We start from the raw sequence: 26545 nt of genomic DNA, 5'->3' as shown, positions 1-26545 counted from the left end.
AGGTTTTGGTATACTTTGTTCATTATAAGCTTTTAAGCACCAATTGACTTTTTAAACCATGGACATATATTATTATTATTATTATTTTTTGACAGGCAGAGTTAGACAGTGAGAGAGAGACAGAAAGGTCTTCCTTCCATTGGTTCCCTCCCCAGATGGCCACAACGGCCAGAGCTGCACCGGCAGAAGCGAGGAGCCAGGAGCTTCTTCCCAGTCTCCCATGTGGGTGCAGGTGCCCAAGGACTTGGGCCATCTTCTACTGCTTTCCCAGGCCATAGCAGAGAGCTGGATTGAAAAGGAGTAGCCTGAACTAGAACCCAGCACCCATATGGGATGCCGGCACCGCAGGCGGAGGATTAACCTACTGCGCCACGGCACCGGCCCCACAAATCTATTTCTCTCCAGGCCCTCTGCCACTTTCTTCAACCAGGCTACCGTCGTCTCTTCCCAGTCTACTGTGAGAGTCTCCTTGCTTGTGTCTCCACAACAACTCCAACTCTCCTATCCACTCCCTCCATGGCTGGGGTGATCCATCAAGGACTGGCACATGAGAGCTCATGGGTCAGATCCGTCTGTTTTGGACTCTGGCATCCCATGTGGCCACCGGTTGGAGTCCCGGCTGCTCCTCTTCCAATCCAGCTCTATGCTATGGCCTGGGAAAGCAGTGCAAGATGGCTCAACTCCTTGGGCCCCTGCACCCATGTGGGAGATCCAGAAGAAGCTCCTGGCTCATGGCTTCAAATTGGCTCAGCTCCAGCCAGTGCGGGGAGTGAATCAGAGGAATGGAGGATCTCTCTCTCTCTCTTTCTCTAACTCTTTCAAATAAATAAAATAATTCTTTTAAAGAAAATACCAACAGAATATTTTATGACATGTTAAATTATAGGAAATTCAAATTTCAGTCCACAAAGTGTTACTGGAACACAACACTCTCATTCAACTATGTATTTTCTGTGGCTGCTTTGAAGCTAAAACAGCAAAACTGAGTCGCTGTGACTGAGGCGAGGTTTCAGTCCTCATACCTAAAATATTTGCTATCTGATCCTTTAGAGAAAAATCGGCCACTACCTCCTGTGCATTTTAAGTTTGATCAGGACCCTGTTCTGTCTAAAACCCTTCCTGAACACCTGACTGCCTATGCCAAGCTGAGTGTTGGAAGGAATGGGATATTCTGATCCCTGTTGAATTCCGTGGCTTCCCTCCCAGCCAGGGAATCTCATACTGTGGAGTCCCTCACTCACAACACACCCCTCTTCCTTTCCAGTTTTTGCAGGTGGGCCACTCCTCTGCTTAGAAAATTTCCCCACACCCCACCTGACTAACTTCTAGGCTTCATGGATCACTCACAGGAAGCCGTGCTGTAGCCTCCACTGTTTCCAAAGTGCTATAGCCCAGGACTGTAATCTTCCATTTCCTTCCCTGTAGGTCCTCCTGGAGGACAGCCTCTGGGAGGGCCAGTGCCCACATCTGTATTATCCTCCACGGAGTCCCAACACTACAGCAGTACTTAGCACCATGAAGGAGCTGGATGAAATGAGGTAAAGCTTCACTTAGGTTTTGCTGGATATACTGTCTTGCATGTTTCCTAAAACTTTTTATTGGCATAAAACATAGTAATCATTCCACCCATCCGAATAAAACTAAATTGTTTTGACCATGAAACTGATTTTATAGTAAATATTTTTCTCAGACCCAAAGCAGTACTATTCCAAGTGAGCAAACCATCAGAAAGTGTGCACCAGTCTTAGAACACACTGATTGACAGCAGCTAACTCACGGAAGGCTTGAAGACTAAGTGAGATACTACATGTAAAGCGAATGGCATTTACCATAGAACCTGGCAAAGTTAAAACGTGTCAGCTGTTACATTAATATCAATGCTATCATTTTATAGGTCTGCCCTAATAATTATATTACTGGAGGCTTATTTTTTTAACTTTAACTTCCTTTTGCCAATGAAGTAGCCCAACATTTGATAGTCCTCTGTCTTCTGGAAAGAAAAAGGAGCTGATAAAGTAACCACGGAAAGCACAAATTGAGAACTCTACCTTTTTGGAGGAATGTTACTCCCAGAAGAAATTTTATCAACTGCTTTGTAAGAATACATCTTCTCCAAGTTATACTGCTTTTAAACATAGAAAGGTCCATTTTAAAAAATAAGAAGCTTCTTTAAAAAAATTTTTTTAAATACGAAGAAAATAAAATACAAAGTATCATAATAACAATTCTCCCCTACCAAGTCCTCAAATAAATCACATGAAAACAAGCTCTTGAATGACCAACTGTAATATTTTACAGGCAGCTAGAAGATACCCCCCCATATCCCACTTATCCCAAAATTACAGAGAATCAATGACCAGAAGAATGCTATAAGACACAGTAATGATTATCTAAGATCCAAAACAAAGTAAGAAATGGTGTATGTGTGTGTGTTTGTGTGTGTGTATATAAGAGGGAGAAGGAATGAAGGAATCGGGTTTAGTTTTTTTTGTCAACCGTAGGTATTAAAATATGGAAAAGCTCTAAGTCAAATGAAATACAGAATAGGCTTAAGAGAATCAAAATACATTAATTTCTCAAATACTTCTATTACCCCCAGAAGTCAGCTGCCATATATTTTAGTCTGCTCATATCACTTCTCTTTCTAAACTGCACATTCCATGTCATTTTTCTTAATTAGAGGGAAATTAAAATATAAACATTTTAAATAGGAGTTATGTCAATAAGGAATGAAGTAAAAACCACCTCTTTAAAACAAACCTTCTTCTCTGCAGTCAATTCAATCGGCATGTGACTAGCGGAATGTTCACTGCCTGAAGACGCAGTTTTAGAACTGAAAAACAGGAAAATTAAATGCTCTCAAATGCTACAATGCTATTATCCAATTCATGAACCATAATAACCACCTTCTCTCAGACAGGCAGGTGAGATCCTACCTCCTAGAACTGATAATTTTTTAAACTGATTTTTTTTTCCCAGAAAAGGAAGAAGTTTGAAAGTAAAAACTGACACATGATGGATAACATGTAAAGGTCAAACAAATGCTTCCCTTCCCGCCTTCTACACCCAAGAAGGAAATACGGGCTACGGACTCCTGAGCATTGATCTCAACGCTGCTTCTTTCACTGATGGCAAAGACTGGCCAGCTGCTTCCTGTCAACCAGGAGAGTGCCCGTGATCTGCAGCCCCTTGTCTCCGACCTGGCTACAGTAAGCACGCAGGAACAAACAGGCCTGTGACGCAGTGTGCTGTCAACCACTGAAACACAAGCCTTCCAGAAGTTAAAAGGAAAACACTGAGAAACGAACCTTGGCAGGGGACACGTCCTTGGACACAGGTCACTAGCAGGAAGGACAAGTCTCTGAGGAGACTCCCCACGGGCTGTATCAAGCCAAACTCTACCCTGTGGAAGGCAAGAACAATCTGTTCACGTACAGTGAGAACAATTCGGTCAGACTGCTAGACTGTCCCACTGCTTACCTTTTTTGTAAGGGTGCAAATCTTTACAAATTTGCTAGACCCAGGAACTTCTACCAAGAATCCCTCATTGATAAGCAGACGGGAAAAGGCCTTCCACCAACTCTCTGTTTGATCCTTGCCGATACCAAAGAAACTGTGACTGCGATATTTATCTGCCACACGCTGAGAACTCTGAAATTAGGAATAAAATCAGTGTCTTAAATGCTCAATTAAATAGGCTAAGTAAAAATAATTACTTATTTACTGGTTCTTTAGATCGATACATTTCAGCTTTAAAGATTTACAAAAATTTTATACCCATCCTACTTATGCTGCAAAGACAACTCACAAATCAGTGTCATTAAAAGGGAGTTCCTTTTGTGTTGTAAATAATGGCAGGAAATTTCACACATAATTCAGATGCATTTCCCAAGGTTTACATTTGGGTATGTGTTTGGAATCCTTAACCTCTGCTGTTTAGACCTGTGATTAATACGCTCACATACTGTTTGAAAACGTGACCATAACCTCCAGGCCAAGACTAGAGCCACTGAGTGTAAAAGGCAATGTGACCCATAGCTAATCATTGGTGAGCACCATGCAACAACTGGTGGCTTCCACTGCATGTCTGTTCTTACTGTGTTTTTGTTCGTAATTTACTGTGATGTTTATTTAACCATTTATTAATTAGCTGCTTTACCAACACCAGGGAAAACATGTACAGGCTGACCAGTTGATGGTTTTGAGATATTTTTTCCAAAGTAAAGGAAAAATTCCTAGGGAAGGTTCTTCATAGACATCAAGTTCTAGAAATGTGGGGGAAGTTATTCTGTCATATGTAATTTTTTTGTCCTATAATGCACAAGACTCTCCCCACCTTCATTCTCTATACTTTTCCAGTCATTTTGCCCTCTTACCTGTCTCTTTCATGCATTTAAAGGTGTATAGCAGTAGTAGGGCTTTTTAGAAAATTTTTCTAAGATAGTAATAGTGAATATAGCATATTGTAATTCAAGGCTCATTCTAATCTTACACCCACTGTGTGTTTCTCTAATGCAGAATCTGGGAAGTCACAGACACTATTTCCCAAACTCAGCTTCAACCAGGATTCTAGATGCAATTTAATTTCTGTTAATCAGGTATATTATTTGCATGACATATGTTAGCAGGAAGTGACCCAAAAGCTGCTCCACGACATGCATGACTATGGAGGGTGTTTGCTTTTATGAGCAAGGGTTAGCAAGGAACCCAGCATACAGCTACTTGCTTCGTAAGTATCAAGAGACATCCATTCTGTTGATAAAGATTATAGCAGGTGAGGGGGGGGTGGGGTTTCTCAAAGCAAGCACAAATAGAACCTTCCTGATTATACAGCTTCCTGCTCAGGGAAGTGTAGGGTTAGTTAGCGTAGTTATCAAGACAGCTGCTAGGCTGGAGCCATGGCTCACTAGGCTAATCCTCAGCCTGCAGCAGTCAGGGCGCCAGATTCTGTGCCGGTTGCCCCTCTTCCAGGCCAGCTCTCTGCTGTGGCCAGGGAGTGCAGTGGAGGATGGCCCAGGTGCTTGGGCCCTGCACCCGCATGGGAGACCAGGAGAAGCACCTGGCTCCTGGCTTGGGATCGGCGCAGCACGTCGTCAGCTGTAGCGGCCATTTGGGGAGTGATCACTGAGGAGGCAGCGGCTCCCTTGCTGGACTCTCTTACAGGGTAACCTTGTCCAGTATACCATAAGCTATTTAACACCCAGCAATATATTTCCTGCTGTCTGAATTAGCTAGAGTGTTTATGAGCTTTCTCATGTTAAGTACTGTATTCTAGGTTACATTCATGTTTCAAAAGCATTCAACCATTGAATTTGTCAAGAGGTTACTGTATTCTAAAACCTTCAATATTAAATGCAGTCTAAAATTTTAGAAACAGGCATATGATAATCACAATATTTTAATATTTCCCTTACACCCTAATGAAGGTTTAATAATCAGTGTTAAATAATAATCAGATAATAATAATAATAATAATCAGGGGGCCAGCGCTGTGGCGTAGCAGGTAAAGCTGCCGCCTGCAATGCTGGCAACCCATTTGGGTGCTGGTTAGGGTCCTGGCTGCTCCATTTCCAATCCAGCTCCCTGCTAATGCACCTGGGAAAGCAGTGGAAAATTACCAAGTACTTGGGCCCCTGCACCTAGGAGAAGCTTCTGGCTCCTGGCTTCAGATTGGTCCAGCTCTAGCCTTTGCAGCCACTTAGGAAGTGAACCAGCAGATGGAAAATCTTTCTCTCTCTCCCTTCTCTATCTCTCCCTCTCTCTCTCTAATTCTGCCTTTCAAATAAATAAGTAAATCTTTTTTAAAAATAATTAGGGGCCGGCACTGTGGCATAGTGGATAAAGCCGCCACCTACAATGCTGGCATCCCATATGGGTGCCGGTTCAAGTCCCGGCTTCTCCACTTCCAATCCAGTTCTCTGTAAAGGCCTGGGAAAACAGAAGAAGATGGCCCAAATCCTTGGGCCCCTGCACCCATGTGGGAAGCCCCAGAGGAAGCTCCTGGCTTCAGATCAGCCCAGTTCTGGCTGTTGCAGCCAACTGGGGAGTGAACCAGCAGATGGAAGACTTCTCTCTCTGTGTGTAACTTTGACTTTTAAATAAATAAATCTTAAAATAATTAGTGCATATAAAAATCTAGGGATCACAATTAAAAGAACACATGCGGGTGGGCGGCACTGTGGCACAGTGCGTGAAAGCCCTGGCCTGAAGCACCAGCATCCCATATGGGCGCTGGTTCTAGGCCCAGCTGCTCCTCTTCCAATTCAGCTCTCTGCTATGGCCTGGGAAAGCAGTAGAAGATGGCCCAAGTCCTTGGGGCCCTGCACCCACGTGAGAGACCCGGAAAAAGCTCCTGGCTCCTGGCTTCAGATTGGCGCAGCTCTGGCTGTTGTGGCCATCTGGGGAATGAACCAGTGGATGGAAGACCTCTCTCGCTGTCTCTACTTCTCTCTGTAACTCTGTCTTTCAAATAAATAAAATAAATCTTTAAAAAAAATAACATATGGGATGAGTTACAGCAGACGTAACTCAGACAAACTGTAAGACTCTATTGAGAACATATTGGTTTTATTCAACTGATGAGAACATTATAGCTACAGTTTATCATTTTAGAACGTTAAAAAAGTAAGTAGAACCATTCTAAAACAGAGTAAGAATGGCATATTTAGAAACAGATATATTGCTTTAATATGTGAAAATCTTCCCAAGTACATGACTGAAAACAAAAATAAATCATATCATTTGCAAAACAGCCTAAAGAATGTTGATCCTAAAAAAAAAAAAAAACAAACAAAAAAAAAAACAGGAAGCTAAGTTAAAATTAGGTAAAGCAGTGTAAGTTTTCACCAGAAACACAGATGTTAGATAGTGGGCTTAAAACACTACCTTCCGGGGCCAGCGCTGTGGCGCAGCAGGTTAACACCTGGCCTGTGGTGCAGCATCCCATATGGGTGCCGATTCGGGACCACCAGTGCTGCTCTTCTGATCCAGCTCTCTGCTATGGCCTGGAAAAGCAGTAGATGATGGCCCAAGTCCTTGGGCCCCTGCACCCTCGTGGGAGACCCAGAAGAAGCTCCTGGCTCCTGGCTTCGGATCGGCACAGCTCTGGCTGTTCTGGCCAACTGGGGAGTGAACCAGCGGATGGAAGACCTCTCTCTCTCTCTCTGTATAACTCTTTCAAATAAATAAATAAATCTTAAAACACACACACACACACCCTTCCAAGACCCAGCGTTTTGGGGTAGCAGGTTAAGCCACTGCCTGAGACATCAGCATCCCACATGGGCACTAGTTCAATTTTCAGCTGCTCCAACTCCAATCCAGCTCCCTGCTAATGTGCCTAGGAAAGCAGTGGAAGATGACCCAAGTAGTTGGGCCTCTGTACCCATAAGCAGACCTAGATGAAGCTCCTGGCTTCTGGCTTCACGGCCATTTGGGGAGTGAAACAGTGGACGAAGATCTCTTGCTTCCTCTCTGTAACTCTGCCTTTCAAATAAATAAATCTTAAAACAAACAAACAAAAACCCCATAGGCTTCCAATGGTCAATGACTTTTTAAAACATTTGAAAATAAAAAGAAAATATATCTGTACTCCCATGTTACTATTTCCAACCTCCATTCATATTTTCCCAGATTTCTGCTTTATTTGTTGATTTATTGTTTTTTTTTTTTTTGGAAATGGTGTGCCTTTTTATAATTATTAAAAAAAAATCTGTAACATGTTCTTTATTAAATCTTAAAAATGAAAATAGAATTATTTTTATTAAACTAAGTGGGGGTGGGCATTTGGTGTAGTGGTTAAGAGCCATTTGGACACTTGCATACCATATCAGGCTGCCTGGGTCTGGGCTCTGGCTCTGTTTCCGATGCCAGATTCCTGCTAATGTGCTATCTGGGAGGTAGCAGGTGATGGTATTGTCCCTATACTACCCATGTGGGAGACCCAGACTGAGTTTCTAATTCTTGACTTTGGTGTGGCCTAGTCCCAGGTATTGTAGGCATTTGGGAAGTGAGCCAGCAGAAGAAATGATCTCTCTCTCTCTCTCTCTCTCAAATGAAATATTTCTCTTTCTCTCTCTTACTTTCTGCTTTTCAAAGAAAAAAATATAAATATAAAAAAATTTTCTTGAATAAAGGTGCTTTACAAATTATGAAAAAAATCGAATAGCTGAGTTGTGAATTTTAGTATCATGCTGATATCTACAAAAACTTTACCAGAAGAAGATCCAGGGAACTGTAATCACCCAGGGACAACACGGCCTCTTTACTGACAATCCCTGCTTATGGGTAACTCCAGCTTTGTGCTGATTTAAGTAGTATTTCTAAATCAAATAGCACATATATGAGGTAAATAGGCCTGGAGATCTATACAACATGAAGACTATAGCTAATACAATTTACTGTATTTGAGATTCTTGCTAACTGAATAAATTTTGTTACTGTTGCCACAAAAACAAAATGATGGGTTAACTGTGAGGTGATGGATATGTAAATGTTTTACTATTGTAACGCTTTTATCATATACAAAAGGGTACTTCAAAAAGCTCATAGAAACGGAATTAAGATATATTGATTTTAGTGCAAAATACGTTTGTTTTTTTTTTTTTTTAAAGGATTTAGTTATTTATCTGAAAGGCAGAGTTACAGAGAGAAGGAAAGGCAGAGAGAGATCTTCATCCACTAGTTCATTTCCCAGATGGTCATAACAGCTGGGGCTCAGGTCAAAGCCAGGAGCCAGGAACCAGAAGCTAGGAGCTAAGAGCTTCATTCAGGCCTCCCAAGTGGATACAGGCACATTAGCAGGGTGCTGGATAGGAAGTAGGGCAGCCGGGATTTGAACCCACGCCCATACGGGATGCTGGTGTCACATGCTTTGGATTAACCCACTATTCCACAATGTCAGGCCCCACAAAAAAAAATGCTTTTAAATCCATGCTCAGTTTTCTCCTAATAGGCTGGAGTTAAGTGGTAGCCCAAAGTCCCATTGTGTGGAGTACTATAGCTAGGACCAGAGCACAGGCATCCAGACAGCCCTCCAGACTACCAGTTCTAATTTTTGACTACTACATATGCAGACACACACATACACACAAACTAATACACAACATGTGTAGGTGCTAGTGAGCTAGATTACCTGGGTTCAAGTCATAGCTCTGGAAAGTTACTTAACTGTGCTTCGATGAAGACGAGAGTACTTTGAAAAGTTCATGGAGAAACTGAATTAACAGATAAGTTTACTTTAACACACAAAGTTTTAAAACTGATCCATTCTTGTACTACCTCATCTAATACATGAGTACAATAACAGTTGCTATCTCTTGAGGATATTGTGAGGACTAAGTAATCAGGATAAAGCCTGACTTACTAGTTAACTTTCTCTTCATTATTCAACAGCTGATCTTTTAAGGTCAATCTGAATTTCTTAACTGAAGAGTAAAAGCTATGACTTAGTTTTCCCTGGATTCATTGCTAATCCTACTTTACATCTGCTAGGGGCTTACCTTTGCAGTTTGAGATGTGATTGATTGCAAACCAATAGCACCAAAGGTGTTAAGTTGCTTAACTAGTACCTACTAGTTCTCCAAACACTAAAAACTAATCTTCTAGCTTTTCCTTTCCTAAGCAGAAAAACCCTGGCATGAATTAGTACATTTTAAGCAATGAGACTTTTTTTTCCCCTAATCTGTGGGAGTAGCTATTCCTTCCACTCATGATCAATAATCAATGTGAATATTGTGTACAAAGTGAATAAATGTATGATGTCTTTTTTACCATGGCAACCACCTAGCAAAGCATCAAGTATCTTCACTTTGGATAAAGATAAAGAGCATGACCATTTTAGAGAAATTATATTTCCAGGGCCAGCACTGTGGCGTAGTGGGTAAAGCTGCTGCCTGCAGTGTTGGCATCCCATATGGGCGCCAGTTTGAGTCCCGGCTGCTCCACTTCCAATTCCACTCTCTGCTATGGCCTAGGAAAGCAGTACAAGAAGGCCCAAGACCAAGGGCCCCTGCACCCATGTGGGAGACCTGGAAGAAGCTCCTGGTTCCTGGCTTCAGATCCACACAGCTCCGGACATTGCAGCCATCTGGGAGGTGAACCATCGGATGGAAGACCTCTCTCTCTCTCTCTCTCTCCCTCTCTCTCTCTCTCTTTCTGCCTCTCCTTCTCTCTCTGTGTAACTGTGACTTTCAAATAAATAAACAAACCTTTTTAAAAAAGAAATTATATTTCCATTCTAACTAGAAATCCAAAGTGCACCAAACGGAGTTAAAGAAGACAAGGATTTTCAGGAACAATTGTTTAGTGACTCCTTGCTTTAAGCAACATATCCTCCACGAATTGCTTAAGTGCTCGGTGACTTAATTTTCCTAGATATGCACTGAGGTAGTGCAAATGCCCAGGATGAGAAAGCTGCTGTCCATACAGGGATTTGGCACTGATTTTTAATGAGGGCACAATTTCATAAACACATCCCTTACCAACCAACCAACCAACCACAAACATTCATGCTAGAATTTCTAAACTGTTCAATCTAAAAACATAAATTTAAGATGGCATGTAACAACATAATAAGTAGAAACAGCATCAGACGTGGAGTCAAGAAAGCTGCTTGCCCATCCTGACTCTGACACAAAGGACCGGTGCGACCTAACCCAGGTCATTTAACTTTCATTTTAACTCAGTTTCAACTACAGGAAAATTAGGTGACAGTGTTATAGTCTTTCTGCCAGTTTGAGCTGTAAGAGTCTATATTTCTATTTCAAAACATTTCAAAAAGAGACTTTTTTTTTTTTAATTTCTTCTCCTTTAAAAAATCAGGTTGGAAAAATATGATCACCAAGCAATGGACCATGGAACGTGGAACTCTTCCAACTGATGGGTGAATGTGAGGAGAAGCACACTGGCCGGTCAGGGTATACAACCCAAAGTACAAACTCCTGGTGAAAGTGAATCTCTGCACCAGTGTCTGCTAAGAGGAACACACAGAAACCAAAAACCTTGCCATTTATCCAAACTAACTTTTGAGAAAATCACAACTGCTTTTTGTTGTAATTCTTTCTAAGCTCTCTCACGTGCTCTCTTCAGAACATCGGTCTGTTCACGTGTCCATTCCTCTTTCTGTGTCCCATGAACTAACTTCTTCCCAAGTAGCTCCTTCCATGTAGACAAGTGTCATCTAATTCAGCCTCAGATCCTGTATAAATACTATGCAGTGCCTTATACAAGAATAGATATTAATAACTAATGGGGGAGTCATAAACTGCAACTCAAATGTTTTAAGTTCCTAATTTTTTAAATTACAAAACAAGCCCATAGCTCTATTAAATATTGTAACTATTTTTGTTATTTTGTTTGTTTGTTGGCTTTTTGCTTCTCTGCCAGTTGCTGCAGGCCAAAGCAGCTCACAGGCACCACTCCAGGAATTCAAAAAGTCATTGGGAGCTGCTTCTCTATGCACAAAACGAAACCAGAAGATAAAGAACAAATGATTATCTCTAGGAATATATTTCAATCAGATGAAAAAGCTTGTCTAGAAAATTAAATGGATAACTCTCCATTAGATACTCTGAAAATTAGAGCCGGCGCCGTGGCTCAATAGGCTAATCCTCCACCTTGCGGCGCCGGCACACCGGGTTCTAGTCCCGGTTGGGGCGCCGGATTCTGTCCCGGTTGCCCCTCTTCCAGGCCAGCTCTCTGCTATGGCCAGGGAGTGCAGTGGAGGATGGCCCAGGTGCTTGGGCCCTGCACCCCATGGGAGACCAGGAAAAGCACCTGGCTCCTGGCTCCTGCCAGGATCAGCGCGGTGCGCCGGCTGCAGCGGTGGCCATTGGAGGGTGAACCAACGGCAAAGGAAGACCTTTCTCTCTGTCTCTCTCTCTCACTGTCCACTCTGCCTGTCAAAAAAAAAAAAAAAAAAAAAAAGATACTCTGAAAATTATAAAAGGTAGGTGAAACTACCAGCAGGCCCCAGTGGCTGCCAATGTCGAATCACCTTCTATAAAAAGTGTTACCCAGTCCTGAGCCATGATTAAGGTTTCACACTTTGGTAGTGTGATCAGGAAAAAAGTCTCACTTAACCTCCTGGGAAAGCGCATATGGAGCATTTAAAGGTTTTAGTTGCAGCTATTTAGAAAGAGAAAACAAAGTTCCTCAGGCAGTAGTTCTACTATTAAACTTCCAGTCAAACTTGTGTTTCACAAAGTTTTTAACTCCATTCACAAACTTCTGGATAGGCTGCATATCAGTTTTATACTCATGTTTTAAATCTTTTATGAGAGAATAGAATCATGTACTGATGCAGTTATATTTGTTATACAGACTCATTATCTCTTTAAATAAACTCCAATAGTTCTCAGTTGAAGACACATCATTTTACAGATCAAAATTATCTGCAAAGGTGCTAAATCTTCCTAAATTGGTTAAGGGGAACAATTTACTAAATTCTCAAAGGAATTATAATTATAAATTTTTGAACAATATCCCAGTAGATACCAAGGTCACCAAAAAGCAAGGGAAAACTTGCCTTATTTTCATCACAGTTAGTGTCTATAAATTTTCATTAAGTGGCACTTTTAAAAAAGTTTTACACTTTTATCTAGCAAGGGTAGTATAAAATTTCACAAAGCACAAACTTCTTAATTTGAGGGCTCCCAGAAGAGACTGTCAGTGTATGCAGTCTGACTTGGTTTTCAAATAATAGGTGAAATCCGATCCCTCTCGTGACCAGCTCAGGTTTGCTAGCAGCCCCCTTGTACTTATTTGTTGATACTGGATATGGTTGGATTACAACAAATTAAAAGAAGGATCATGTTTATAAATTACACATTTATAAGACCTGGTTTTGAAGGTGACAGAAAAAATTTTTATAGATCTCAATTACACTTAAGCTATCCTTTGGAACTTAAATTCTTTTCATAAAAAATAGAGTAGCTGAAACAAAGTTCCTTAGGCCACACCTCTACTATTAAATTTCTAATCAATCTATGATTTAAAAACAAAATTGGAAAACCCGTTCAGAACCTAAAGACATTAGTATCCAAAAAGTTAACTGAAGTTTTCAATGTTTCACTAAAAATATCTCACAATTAATGTAATATACTCCTTCCTAAACAAATTTAAAACTCAGAAAATAAACATTTACATGCAGCATTTGAGTATTTAAAAAATATTTGTTGAATTATGTTATTTGTTAAAATTACTTGTTAAATTCTACATACAAAATAAGAATTTTTACTTCTATTTTACACATTTTTATAAAATATTGACAAAGCGTCCTCTGTCTTCCATTCTTGATTTATTTAACTAACATACACACTTAGCTTTATTTCATAAACTTCTAAATCCAGAATACAATCATATAAACAACAGGGCAACAGAAAAAAATCCTGTTGATCATCAGGCACAGGACTTATCCATATTTGTACCTGAAGTTGTTAGCATAATGCTGGCACACTGATCACTCAAAAAGAAAAAGGTAGTTGGATTGAACTATCTATTCATCAGTAAAGCAAACAACAAAACAATGTTCTTAGAAATTTGGATATTTCTGAGAAAAAATGGAATACAAGGGAGAAAATATGTTGCCAAGTCATGTTATTTAACTTAGACAATTCATAACTGAAACTGAAGTTCTGCTCAAAGAATTTAACAGTTTCCTGGACACCAAGAGATCTAATTTTGTTCACTTGTCCCTTGACATGGTGGAAGTTAACTTTCCTTAATTACCCTAAGAACGACCGACCGCTCTAGGGAGTCACCCGAGGGCAACGCGACAAACCACCCTAGTTCTTCCAGACTGAGGTGCAAAGGTGAACTTCAGCTCGGAACACAAGAGCAGAGCAGGGGCGACACACAGTGTTCTCCAAAGCAATGTTTGCAGTGTCTAACGGAAACTTAACACAACTCTTGAGTTTCCAACAGCTACAAACGCCTGAAGAAACATGTGCCAGGAATCACTGAACTGTGAAGGCATACTCACAGATCCTCGGAGAAATAAAATTGGAACCCCAATTCCAAACTTCTGCCCCAGGATGGCCACAGCAGACAGCAGCTGGAATGCTTGTGGGCCGAAGTCCTGTGACGTGTCCTCATCCGAAGCATCAACAGGATGAGAATGACCCAGTCTAAGGAAAAATTACGACATATTAACAACACTTAGACAAGGCATGCGCCTTTGGAAATAAAAATATTCAGTATAATAAATGAGCCAAGTAAAAAAAAATCTCAAATGTGCCCACTGCCTCAGAAACTACAAGTAAAATTTATTACAATCAAAAGCGTGTGGAGAATGTAATACCTGAAAAACACACCATAACGAGGCAGCACAGAATGTTATGTTGTTGGTTCCTAATTCTAGCCAAGCTTCCTAAGAAGACGCTGGAAGAAGAAGAAACGCTTCCAGCAGGCAGAGCTGGAGGGTTACAGCTAGAACGCCACCACTGCATGGATTATATGAAGAATGGACTTTTATGCTAGCTTTTGTTAGGGAAAAAAACGTGTTCTAAAAGAACTTTTTAATTTAAAGAAACCAATTCCTATGCAATAAGTTGTTAGTTTAAACGCCAAAGGCTGTAAAATATGATCAACTATGATAAATCTTTCATTTATATGCATTATGAAGTTAAATTCCTAGGTCAGCTTCAGGAACATTTGAAATTATCTCATACAAATGAAAATATTTTGGATTGTCTGAGAACAAAAGGATTCCCTACAGAAAAATCAACTAATGCAGTTCATGCCCTTAATTCAATTGCTTTTCTTAATAATAAATATCTTCGGAGTAACAAAAGAATACATTCAGTATTCCAGATATAATAATATATTTGGGGGAAAAAACTACTGATTAAGTTTACTTTCCTGGCCTCTTGAGCAGTTTGCTCAGCTGATTATTTTCCTTTCTAACATGAGGATGGTCATCCCTCATTCTCCTCAGGGAACTGGTTCCAGGACCCCTGCCCATCACCACGGTACCAAGTCCCTTCTGTAAAGAAGTATACCATGCGCCACGCCTAACAATGCTTCTTTGATCTAACAGCAATACAGCTACCACACTAGTTATACAGCTTACCTGGCAGGTGCATCTTTTTTTTTTTTTTTTTTTTAGAATTAGTATGGGCTGTGTGTGTGTGTGTGTGTGTGTGTAAAGTTCTCCATATTTTAACACAACCATAGATTCATATTTTTAGATTTACTCATCAAAATCAGGGCATGCAACATATCCGTTACTCTAAACTACTCCTCTGTACAAAGTATTCATTGTACTCATACTTCCTCCCTCCTCTAGTCTCTGGCAACCACTGGTCTCTTCTTTATCCCTGTTACCATGCTGCAGAGAATATCATACAACCGAAGTAATTCTGTAGGGCTGGCATTATTTCTTAAGTGATTAGAATTTCTCATTGAAACCATGTAGGTTAGGAATTTTTTTCCCAGAGGTTTTAACAAGGAATTCTCAAAGGGAATTCACTGTGAGTGAATTCACTGTGAGTTTTGCTAGGATGGAGTTACCAGAGATTTGGTCCATTTCACCTAAATCATTGCGTTTACATCTACTGAATTGCTCAAAGTGTTCCTTTATGCCCCTTACAACGTCTGTGGTCTATAGTGAATTCCTCCTCCTTCTTGATACTGGTAATCTGCATCTCCTTTTTTCTGTCCATCTTGTTAGAGGTTTACTTCAATTTTATTGACCTTTACAATAAACGAGCTGTTAGGTTTTTGTATTTCTCTGTTGTTTTTGTTTTGTTTCACTGATTACACTCTATTATTTCCTTCCTCGTGTTTCCATTTGGTTTCTTTTGCTTGTATTTGCTTGTTTCTTAAACTAAATGTTTAATTATTGATTTGAAACCTTTCTTCTTTTATAAGTATTTAATGCTATAAATTTCCTTCTCAGGAATGCATTAGCTCCATCACATACATTATGTATTTTCATTTCATTCAGTTCAAAACATTTTCTGATTTGCCTGGAGACTTCCTCTTTTACTCATGGATTATTCAGAAGTATGTTATTTAATTCCCCAAGGATTGGAAACCTTCCTCTATGTTTCTGTTACTGCTTTCCAATTTTAATTATGTTCTAGTCAAAAAACATATTTCATACAAAGATAATACTTCAAAATGCTTAAGGTATGTTTTCTGACCCAGAACATGATTGCTGTTCATGAATATTCGATCTGCACTGGAAAAGAACGAACAGTCTTGTTGATGGGTCGAATGCTCAATAAAAGTCAATTAGATGTGATTTGTTGAAAGTCCTGTTCACTTTTTCTCCCTCCTTACTAATTATTGTCTGTAGCTTTATCAATCACTGAAAGATGTTGAAGTCATCAAGTGCAACTGGATTTTTCTACTTCTTCAGTTCTCTCAGTCTATCTGGTAAGTATGCATGCATTTAGGATTCTGTCTTTTCAGCTGTGGTGCTTAATCTCATGTATCAACGTGGCTAGGCTATGGTGCTCAGCTGTTTTGTTAAACACTAATCTAGATATTACTGTAAAAAAATCCATTAGATGTGATTAACATTTACAATCAGCTGACTTTAATAACCCTCAGTAATGTGAGCCTCAACCAATCTGAGGTTTGCTGGAGAAAAGGGAATTTTGTCTTAAGACCACAGCATCAACACCTACCCATTTCCAACCTGTCAGCCAGCAGTATGGGTTTTAGACTTACCAGCCCCCATCCTTCGATCTTTCTCCCTACCTCCTGCCCCCACTTTATATAATTACTTGTCCTGTCTCTCTGGAGAACCCAGACTGACACATTGGTGAACTGACCCTCCTTGTTTATCCATGGTAATATTCTTTGCTCTGAGGTCTCTATGGCCCAATGTTAAAATAACAGATCCTGCTTTCCTTCGAATAGTGTTCTCCTGATATGTAACATTTCATTCTTTTTTAGACCTACCTGTATAATTATACTTGTAGTGGATTTCTTAAAAACAGCATATAGGATAGGGTCACGTTTTTAGATTAATTCTGGTAATTTATGCATTTTAACAATATTGTTAGGTCAGTTAAACTTAATGTAAACATTGATGTTTAGATTTAGGTCTACCATTTTACTATATCTATTTAAAAAGCAAAACATTCTATTATCACTTGCTTTGCCTTACATTTAAACAAATAAACTCATTATTTTAAAATACTTAAAATACATATCATGAAACAAGAATTCAATTAAACATGATCTGACAAAACAGAACAACGCAGACTTCTAGAACACCCATCTATGAGCAATATGAGCAATCTTTACCTGGACCTGCAATTATCACAGCATTTTTCAGTTCCCATTATACCCAACGAGGCTTTTCGCAGTTGTTTGTCCTCAAAATGAGACAAGATGATCCTATCCAAGAAAGAAGAATAGAAACGTACATGCTAAATTCATTGCTAGAGAGGTGGCTGCTCCACTTCTGATCCAGTTCCCTGCTGATGTGCTGGGAAGCAGTGGAAGATGGCCCAAGTCTTTGAGCACCTGTACCACTTGGGATACCCGGAAAAAGCTCTAGGCTCCCAGCTTCAGATCAGCCCAGCTCCAGCCATTACGGCCATTTGGGGAGTGATCCAGCAGATGAAAGACCCCTCTCTCTCTCTGCCTCTCCTCTCTGTAACTCTGCCTTTCGAATAAATAAATAAAATCATTAAAAAAATTATTACTAGAAATGAGATAAAATCATCATTAATTGATCCACTGGAACTTACTTATGTGACTTCTGTTTACTCAGATGTAATGAAGCTTGCCTTAATATTCAGTACACATGTAACATAAATATTTTCTTAAAAAGTATCAAATTATTTAGCAAAACTTTTATCTTAAAAGAGCACTATCCATAAATCCATGTTATTAACTGACATAAAATAATATGTACTTGGGGCCAGCGCTGTGGTGTAGTGGGATAAGGCCACCACCTGCAGTGCCGGCATCCCATATGGGCTCTGGTTCGAGTCCCAGGTGCTCCACTTCTGATCCAGCTCTGTGCTATGGACTGGGAAAGTAGAAGAAAATGGCCCAAGTCCTTGAGCCCCCACACCCATGTGGGAAACCCAGAAGTAGCTCTGGCTCCTGGCTTCGGATAGGTACAACTCCAACAGTTGCAACCATTTGGGGAGTGAACCAACGGATGGAAGACTTCTGTCTCTCTCTGCTTCTCCTTCTCTCTCTGTGTAACTCTGACTTTCAAATAAATAAATAAATCTTTAAAATGATGATGATGATAATAATAATAATAATAATAATACATACTGCCGCCGACATCTGCTGGAATGAAGATATTTTTCCATCTTTGTCAACATCTGTAATTTATATAATCGAAACTTCTCATCACGTATCTCCATAAGTAGGTGCCTATCAATTAAAAATATCCACAGGAATATATAAAATGATATTATCAATTTTGTTACTATTTATTCATTACTGTTCAAAGTAAACAATACAAAAACTCACACTCCTATCAGGATAAAGAAATATTATTCAGAAAACATAAAGGAAATGTTTCAGGGCATTGGTCTGGGCAAAGATATTTTGGAAATGACCCCAAAAACACTGACAACAAAACCCAAAATTGGCAAATGATACTTTATCAAACTCAAAAGCCTATGTACAACAAAGGTAACAATTGAGAGTATAGACAATCTACAGAATGGAAGAAAATACTTGAAATCATGCATCCAACAAGGGATGAATAACCAGAGTATATAGACTCAAACAACTCAACAGTAAACATAAAAAACCTGATTTTAAAATGAGCAAAGGGCCGGCACGTGGCACAGTGAGCTAAGCTGCTATCTGCAATGCTGCCATCCCATATCAAAGCACCAGTCTGAATCACAGCTGCTCCGCTTTCCATCTAGCTTTGTTTTACTTTGCTTGTTTGTTTGGGTCACTTCCTCCTCCCTAGACAGAAGGAACAAGCAAAACAAATGCCCATACTCTCATAACTAGAACCTCCCTTATGTTATTGGGTTCAAATGAACTACATTTCATTAACCTCACCTGTCTCAATAAACAATTTTAGAAAATAAAACAATAAGTCTCTAACAGCAAATCAAATGAATATTTATTCTTCTTGTGGGACTATAACAAATTACAATATAATATTCCACGGCATACAGTTTGAAAACTTCTTAAAGTTCCTAAAAATATTATATTATCGTTAATAGAACTCAGTTGGAACCAGTGAAATATTTATTGAACTGAGACTATTTTACAAATTATTCCCTTAAAAAAAAGTTGCAAGAGTTATTTGGTTTGACTATTTAAGATAATACAGGGGCCAGCGCTACGGTGTAGAAAATTAAGCCTCCGCCTGCAGTGCTGGGTGTCCCACATGCTCCACTTCCAATCCAGCTCCCCGTTAATGCACTTGGGAAAGAAGGAGAAGATGGCCCAAGTGCTTGGATCCTTGCACCCACATGGGAGACCTGGAAAAGCTCCTGGCTTCTGGCACCCAGCCCAGCTCTGGCCATTGTGCCATTTGGGGAGTGAACCAGCAGATAGAAGATCTCTCTCTCTCTCTCTCACTTTCTATGCATCACTGCCTTTCAAATAAATAAATAAATCTGTAAAAAAATTTTATTAAAAAAGATAATACAACAGATAGCAAATATAGGCACTGGGATGTTGCTTATAGCATAGTTTCACCAACAAGAAATACAAAATTACATAATGACTGAATGATGATTGGACAATCTCTAAGTCACAGAATTCTGTATACAATAAACTAAAATTTTGGGAATTACAGTGACCTTTTGAGTTGAGAACCAGAAAGTCTCACTTATTCTTAACCTGTTTTTCTTTCTAGAAGAGATTTGTCATCACAATCACATAAAGCCATCCTCAATCCTTGTTCAATTCTTTTTTTTTTTTTTTTAGTGATTAACCCAAGTTAAATTTCCCTTAGGACTAATGCAAAGAGCAACCTATCTATACAAAAAAATCAACCATGAGTTTTCCAGCACCATTATTTGATTACTCATCACTATTATTTCCTATTTAATATTTCCTATTAAATATTAATGATATAAGCATTTAAAATATCTTTTAAGATCCAGATAAACAAAAGTATATTGATGAGCCTGCAAAACTCAAGCTGTTGATGTCTTGAGCTCCTGTAGCATAATGCAAATTAAATCATAACTTGGTAGGAATCAACTGATGTTTGATACATCCCAAATTTAATAGTAGCGTGTACAGCTGTATTCTATCCAATTTAAACTGGTTCATTAAACCATGATATAGACACTGGTGTCAAAAGGGAAATAAGAGAAGGAAGAGTTTAAAATCTACATCAAACATTTTTAACTAATTGAATCCTTTTTTTTTTTTTTTTTTTTTTTTTTTTGCCAACTTCAACTTAACTCTTACTTCCTTAAAGAAGCACTACCTGACCTTATTAACTGGGTAAACACAACACACCATGATATACTCTAACCACTCAAGGAAACTTTGCTTCATGGAACTTAACACAACTGTAATTTCTTTCACAGCAGTTGTAGCAAACATATCTGTATGATCTTAGACTCCTCTTTTTCAGGGGGCGGCTTTAAATGCATTCACAAATAACTGGTAGCTTTGGACGCTGCCTCAAACACTGTCTTAGAAAGAAGGAAATCTGTAAGTTGGAAGCAATGAGTGTTTTTACCTATTCAAGTTAGAATCTGCTGCAGCCCACAGTAGGTGACAAGAACTCTGAAGTCCATCACGGCCAGCTCTACCAATTTCCTGGTAATAGGATTCCATTTCCTTGGGAGTACCATAATGAATGACTTTGCGAATATCAGCCTTATTAATGCCCATTCCAAAAGCAATGGTAGCTATGACACACTGAGAATAAAAACAACACAGTTTTGGAATAAACAACACATGTTTAGCAGAACCAAACCTTACTTTAACAATTTCTATTAAGAATACTTTGTTCATTAACTAAAGTAATTAAACTGAATTTAATATAATTTCTACCAATCACTTATAGATTAAGAAATTATCCAATTTATAGATTAAGGATTGGTGACCAACAGCAACGTGATAGAATAACAATCGTTTTAAATAGCACTCTCACCTCAGAATCAGCTCTTAAGGCATTCTGGTTTGGCTGAAAAGCCCATGAGAGCATTTCAGGCATGGAAAGCCAAGACACTGTGACAAAAGAGTATCCTACATGAAGGATCTCTGTCAGAGAGACCCCAGTGGAAAGAAGGCTGTACTTTTCTCTGAAGGGAGGAGAGAACTTCCACTTTGCTTATGGCCTTGTCTAAATACTGACAGAGTTCATGGATTCAAAAGACTTCCATAGCACTTAACTTCCCATGCAGGACTTCTGTCCTCAATCAATTATATTAAGAGAATTAACTGTAAAACCTTTTCTCAAACAGTTTGTGTGTGTGTGTGTGTATGTGTGCCAATTACTGAAATCCTTACTTAGTATAGAGTTGGTCTTCTGTGCATAAAGTTAATGGAAAATGAATCTTAATGGACAGTGGGACTAGGAATGGGAGAGAGGAAGTGGGTGGCGTGGGAGTAGGGGTGGGAGGGCGGGTATGTTGGGAAGAATCACTATATTCCTAAAGTTGTACTTTTGAAATTTGTACTCATTAAATAAAGGGTTTCTTTGGGAAAAGAAACAAAGAAAGAAAACCAAGTGCGATCAGACAGCTAAAAAGAAGAAAATCTGAAACTAGAGATCAGTAGAATTGGGAAAGTAGAAGCACCTGAAGGATTCTAACTCTGATCACACACACTTGTTGAAGGTTCAGGGAAACAAGCTCTTGCACTCCAATTGGTAGTAGCGTAATGAGTAGTCTCTTCGGAGGATAATTTGGCAGATCTCTCTACAAAATACTTTAAATGCAAATATCCCTTGGTGGGATTCAACTGCAGGAATTTATCCTATATAAATTTGGTTAAATACACAAAGACTATGTAAGTTTTTTGTAATATTGTCATGATGGGAATAAAACAAAAAATAACCTAAATGTAAAAAAAAAAAAAAAAGGATTGGTGACCATAAAGTGGGATTTATGTTCACTTGGTATTAAAAAGTATTAAATAACATGGTTCCTATCAACACCTATAGATGAGTCACAGAGTGGCTCTTAAGATATAAGTGAAACTTACATATTACTATGAAGTTTCAAGTATCCTTACCTGGCTACATTTTAATGTTTTCTAACACTATTCAAAGATGGAAATAGCTTATTAAAGATAATAGACACATGATGTATTATCTCTGCATCTTGAAGAGAACAAAATGGATAGAGCATCTAATATGTAGAATATAATGAGATAACATTACATGACCTGGGGAGGTATTATGGAAAAAATACTGGTAAGTACAGAAAACTAAAAAAATTTAAACAAAAACTTATAAAGAGTTCAAAAAGATAAGAAAAATAACTATGATATACTACATAGACTAGAGGTAAAAAGTACTTACAAAGCAATGATTGTTTAAATTCTATATATTGATCTAACCAAAACTGTAATCTAGAGGAAAGGGAGTTAAAAATACAGAGTAATGAAAGAACAAGAAAGGATGTGAAAGGCAGCTGAACTCTCATCTTTCCAACTGAAGAGTCCACAGACAAATGCCTAAAACTAATAAACAGACACACAAAAGATTAGTAGTAGCACCATAAGCAAATTATGGCAAGATGCAGCGGTAAACACCAGAAAAACTAGGCACAGGAAACCCAAGAGGGGAAGACAAGCAAGGCTGAAGCTTTTCATTGTAAACACAGCAGAACAAATCGAATTGCAGGTTTACCTAATGAAAGTTAAAGTACCAATTAAGAGTGAAAAAAAAAAAAAGACATGTGCTAAGATGGGCCAGAAGTTCAAAGAAAGAAAAGATAAGGAAGAAAATGAAATAACAAGAAAATGCTGACAACTAAAAGGAAGTATGACAAAGGACAGAAAATACAGGAATGAAAACTAAGTAAAGCTTTTAGGTAAATAAAATTAGACAATTATGCATTACTTAAGAGTTTAATAAGCAACACAATCATTCTAATCATATTATATTTAGATGGGATTAACTGATTCTACGAACATGATTTTCAAAATGTCCTTATAAACCCTCAGATGTAAACAACAAAACTTTATCAAACAATTTATTCACAACTTTATTTCAGAGAGGAAATGAATTCAAGGCATCTGAAAAGGGAAAATGAAATACAAAAATAAAAGATACGAAACTAAAAGTGAAGATTAAAAGAAAGAATGAATAGTCAGAACCTGCGCTGTGGCGCAGCGGGTTAACGCCCTGGCCTGAAGCACAGGCATCACATATGGGCACCTGTTCTAGTCCCAGCTGCTCTTCTTCCGATTCAGCTCTCTGCTATGGCCTGGGAAAGCAGTAGAAGATGGCCCAAGTCCTTGGGACCCTGCACGCACATGGGAGACCCGGAAAAAGCTCCTGGCTCCTGGCTTCAGATCAGCGTAGCTCCAGCCGTTGCGGCCAATTGGGGAGTGAACCATCAGATGGAAGACCTCTCTCTCTCTGCCTCTCCTGTTTGTGTACCTCTGACTTTCAAATAAATAAATAAATCTTAAAAAAAAAAAAAAAAAGAATGAACAGTCACAGATGAAAAACGCACATCTACATACCAATATAATTGGATCTGGTTCTAAGAATAGGAAAAAAAGGTCTACATGCCTTTCTAAATCATAAATTAGAAAAAAACCAAGATTCTTAGCATCAAGCAATCCAAGACACCAAGACCAAGGGAGGCCAGCTCTATTTTTAGGCCCACACTGAAGTACAAATCAACTGTAAAAAGAACAGAAACTAAATATGTAGAATTCAATATGTATTCAGAAGGCACAAAATAAAGACTCAACGGCAAATAATTCCAAGAACACAGTTATTCTATATTGATGATGAAATGTTGGATACAGTGTTTGAAAATCTGTGATGCAAATGTGGAGCTTCAGAATTACGTGTGGCAGGAAAGAAGTACACGGGGTCAGTTGTTAGATAAAACACAGCACCTAATGTCAACCTAGGGTGAAACAGTCATGGCTAATTTATTAATTTTCATAATGTGGATAAAAAGGTACAACATCCTACCACAGAAAGACAAAATACACTAGCACACACATAATATACCCTGCTAGGAATCAGGTATAATTAATGATCACTGTGAAGTTGAGCCATATTTAATCATTGATGTTTAATGAAGCTGTGCATCGTCGGGAAAATCAGATGATACAACAAAACCTCCCATCACAATATAACATGGATAAAGTCTGTAGTCCCTGTTGTCCTTGTGAAGTGCTTTAATATCAATTAACAAGTAGTTATACAACAAGATAGAAGAAACCACTGAGCCTTGAAGACTGACCATCAAGTCCTAACAGTTAATCTAATTTCATCTGGTAATTTTCAAGCCACTGAAATAATCCAGAAAAAATAAAAAGCATTCAAGAATTTGGACAAAATTTCTGTTCTCAACAGCTGTGACAGCTGTTGCTATCTTTGGAAAGAAGGGAAAAAAAGAGGAAGATGCTTTCAGGAGGATGGTGTTGAGAGCAGCAGTTAAGCCACCACCCGGTTCCACTTAATTCCAGCTTCCTGCTAACTAGCACCCTAGGAAGCAGCATGTTACGGCTCAAGAACTTGGGCCCCTGCATCCATGCAGGAGATCCAGATTCCTGGCCCACCTCTAGCTCTTGTGCATACTTCGATAGTGAACCAACAGAAGGAAGATCTCTCTCTATCTGTCTGTCTGTCTCTGTCTCTGCCTTCCAAATGAAGTTTTTAATTACCATGCTTTCATAAAAGGCATGCACTAGAGCATGACTGTACATGGTGAACTTTACAGACAGTACATACAAACCATAGTCTCTGAACAATGTGGACTAGTGGTTGATAATATCTATCTATCACAGAGAAGGCTGGATAGAGAGGTACGCCAGAGCTGCAGTTAAATTCACCTCTTCACGTGAGAGGAGGGCTATTCCACAGGTTTACAGTGACGGAGTGCAGGTCAACAGTGCTACAGGGTTGACTTCAGCCTACTACATTTAACTCAACTTTCAGTCCTTCCTAGTACTCTCTGACACCACTGAACCAGGCCAACCATCACAGGAATCTCAGCTGCAGAACTCACACATCAACTTCAACACCACCTTCTGTCCTTCAGCTTCTTCACCTTCAGACCAATCCCACCTAGTGCCGCAATCTAACATTTCTAAAACACTCTGAACTTGTTCAAAAACATGCAGGTGGTTTCCAAACTCCTCTGCACCCTCTCATGGTTCTAAGACATCTACAGGGACTAGCTTAGAGATTGGGCGGCTGTTGGATCCTCTGTAATATTCAATGAGAAGTATTTTAATTTAATCTGCTTTATTTAACATATAAAATTTCATTTAAATTAAAATGTCTAAGGCTGCAGTTAGGCACCTGGCCTAGCAGTTAGCAGCTAAGACACTGGTTAAGGTGCTTGTATTCCCTATCAGGGTGTCTTGATTCAGTTCCTGGCTCTGCCTCCCAATTCCAGCTTCCTACAGACCCTAGGAGGCAGCAGTAATGGCTCAAGTAACAGGGTTCCTGCCACCCACGTGGGAGACCTAGATTGTGTTCCTGGATTCCAGCTTTGGCCAGGTCCAGTTCCAACTGTTGTGGACATTTAAGGAATAAATCAGAGAATGAGAACTCCTTCTCTCTCTTAAATTAAAAAAAAAAAAAAAAAAAAATCTAAGGCTAAAACAGTCACAGAGGACAAACTTCATTTACTTGTTCAGACCTAACTCAAATTACATCTTCTTGGACACGGCTGCCATTCACACTAGTCTGCAACAGCTGACTGACCTACCTATCTCTGACATTACACGCTGCTTCTCTTTATCAGAGGGACTGCTCTATGCCCCAATGCACACAAAGTATTCAAAAAAGACTCGGCAAATGAGTATTTAAGAAATGTGTTTCCACTATGGGAAAAGGCAGTGAGATGACAACAGAGCCTCACACCTGAATGTCGTCTCTCATGAAACTATGATGAACCTCCTTCCTCCTGCTACAGCTCATGCCTGCATGGTACGTTCCACAGGCCACATTCAGTTTACGAAGTTCAGCTGTAACTTGTTCTGTCATCTTCCGGGAAGGACAATAGATGATGGTTGGACCTTCAAATTCCCAGTCAGAACTACAGAAGAAGAAAACAACACACACATGTATTAGATATATGCTTCAGACCAGTTTGGGTTTTATCTTATTTAATGTACTGTTCTACTTGCTAAGGGAAAGACCATAAAGGGGAGAGTATATGTAAAAAAGCATGACAATCTTTTATGCACCAAGCACATGCATAAAAATCTACAAGGAGATCTATAGCATTAAGCATGGTCACACGTGGAGATGAGCTGTGTCAAGGTGCAAAAGCCTCTGATGCAGTTTCAGCTCAAATTAAGAGTTAAACCCAGAAACACGTTTGTTCCTTCCAGCAGAGAACTTGATAAAACTTATGAACTACTGAAATAAACAACTGGGGGAGAAACAACACACTAGATTTAACAACGAGTCTTAATTTTCTTAGGA

The 26545-nt window shown here is 39.2% G+C and overlaps 1 protein-coding gene across 6 annotated transcripts in view; it reads right to left on the bottom strand.

The window, feature by feature from the left end:
• The window catches only part of WRN (WRN RecQ like helicase), a 136722-nt gene that overhangs the window by 29001 nt on the left and 81176 nt on the right, over positions 1–26545 (bottom strand). For 2 of the 6 annotated variants that reach the window (XM_089327330.1, XM_089327331.1), the window contains exons 19-27: positions 25979–26153; positions 20648–20829; positions 18250–18351; positions 17260–17352; positions 13982–14126; positions 3481–3651; positions 3309–3403; positions 2746–2833; positions 2049–2122 (exon numbers count right to left, since the gene is read on the bottom strand). In XM_089327330.1, the coding sequence (XP_089183456.1) occupies positions 2049–2122; positions 2746–2833; positions 3309–3403; positions 3481–3651; positions 13982–14126; positions 17260–17352; positions 18250–18351; positions 20648–20829; positions 25979–26153 (1125 nt within the window). Of the gene's footprint in view, positions 1–2048; positions 2126–2745; positions 2834–3308; positions 3404–3480; positions 3652–13981; positions 14127–17259; positions 17353–18249; positions 18352–20647; positions 20830–25978; positions 26154–26545 lie in introns of all 6 variants that reach the window. The other 4 variants (XM_051834114.3, XM_017339061.4, XM_051834123.3 and 1 more) reach the window with 2 other exon arrangements.

Source organism: Oryctolagus cuniculus, chromosome 2 (genome assembly GCF_051225735.1).
Source record: "Oryctolagus cuniculus isolate XC-2025 breed Fujian yellow rabbit chromosome 2, ASM5122573v1, whole genome shotgun sequence".
Classification (NCBI taxonomy): Eukaryota; Metazoa; Chordata; class Mammalia; order Lagomorpha; family Leporidae; genus Oryctolagus; species Oryctolagus cuniculus.
Note: the sequence above shows the minus strand (reverse complement) of the source record. Positions and strands in the feature narration are given on the sequence as shown.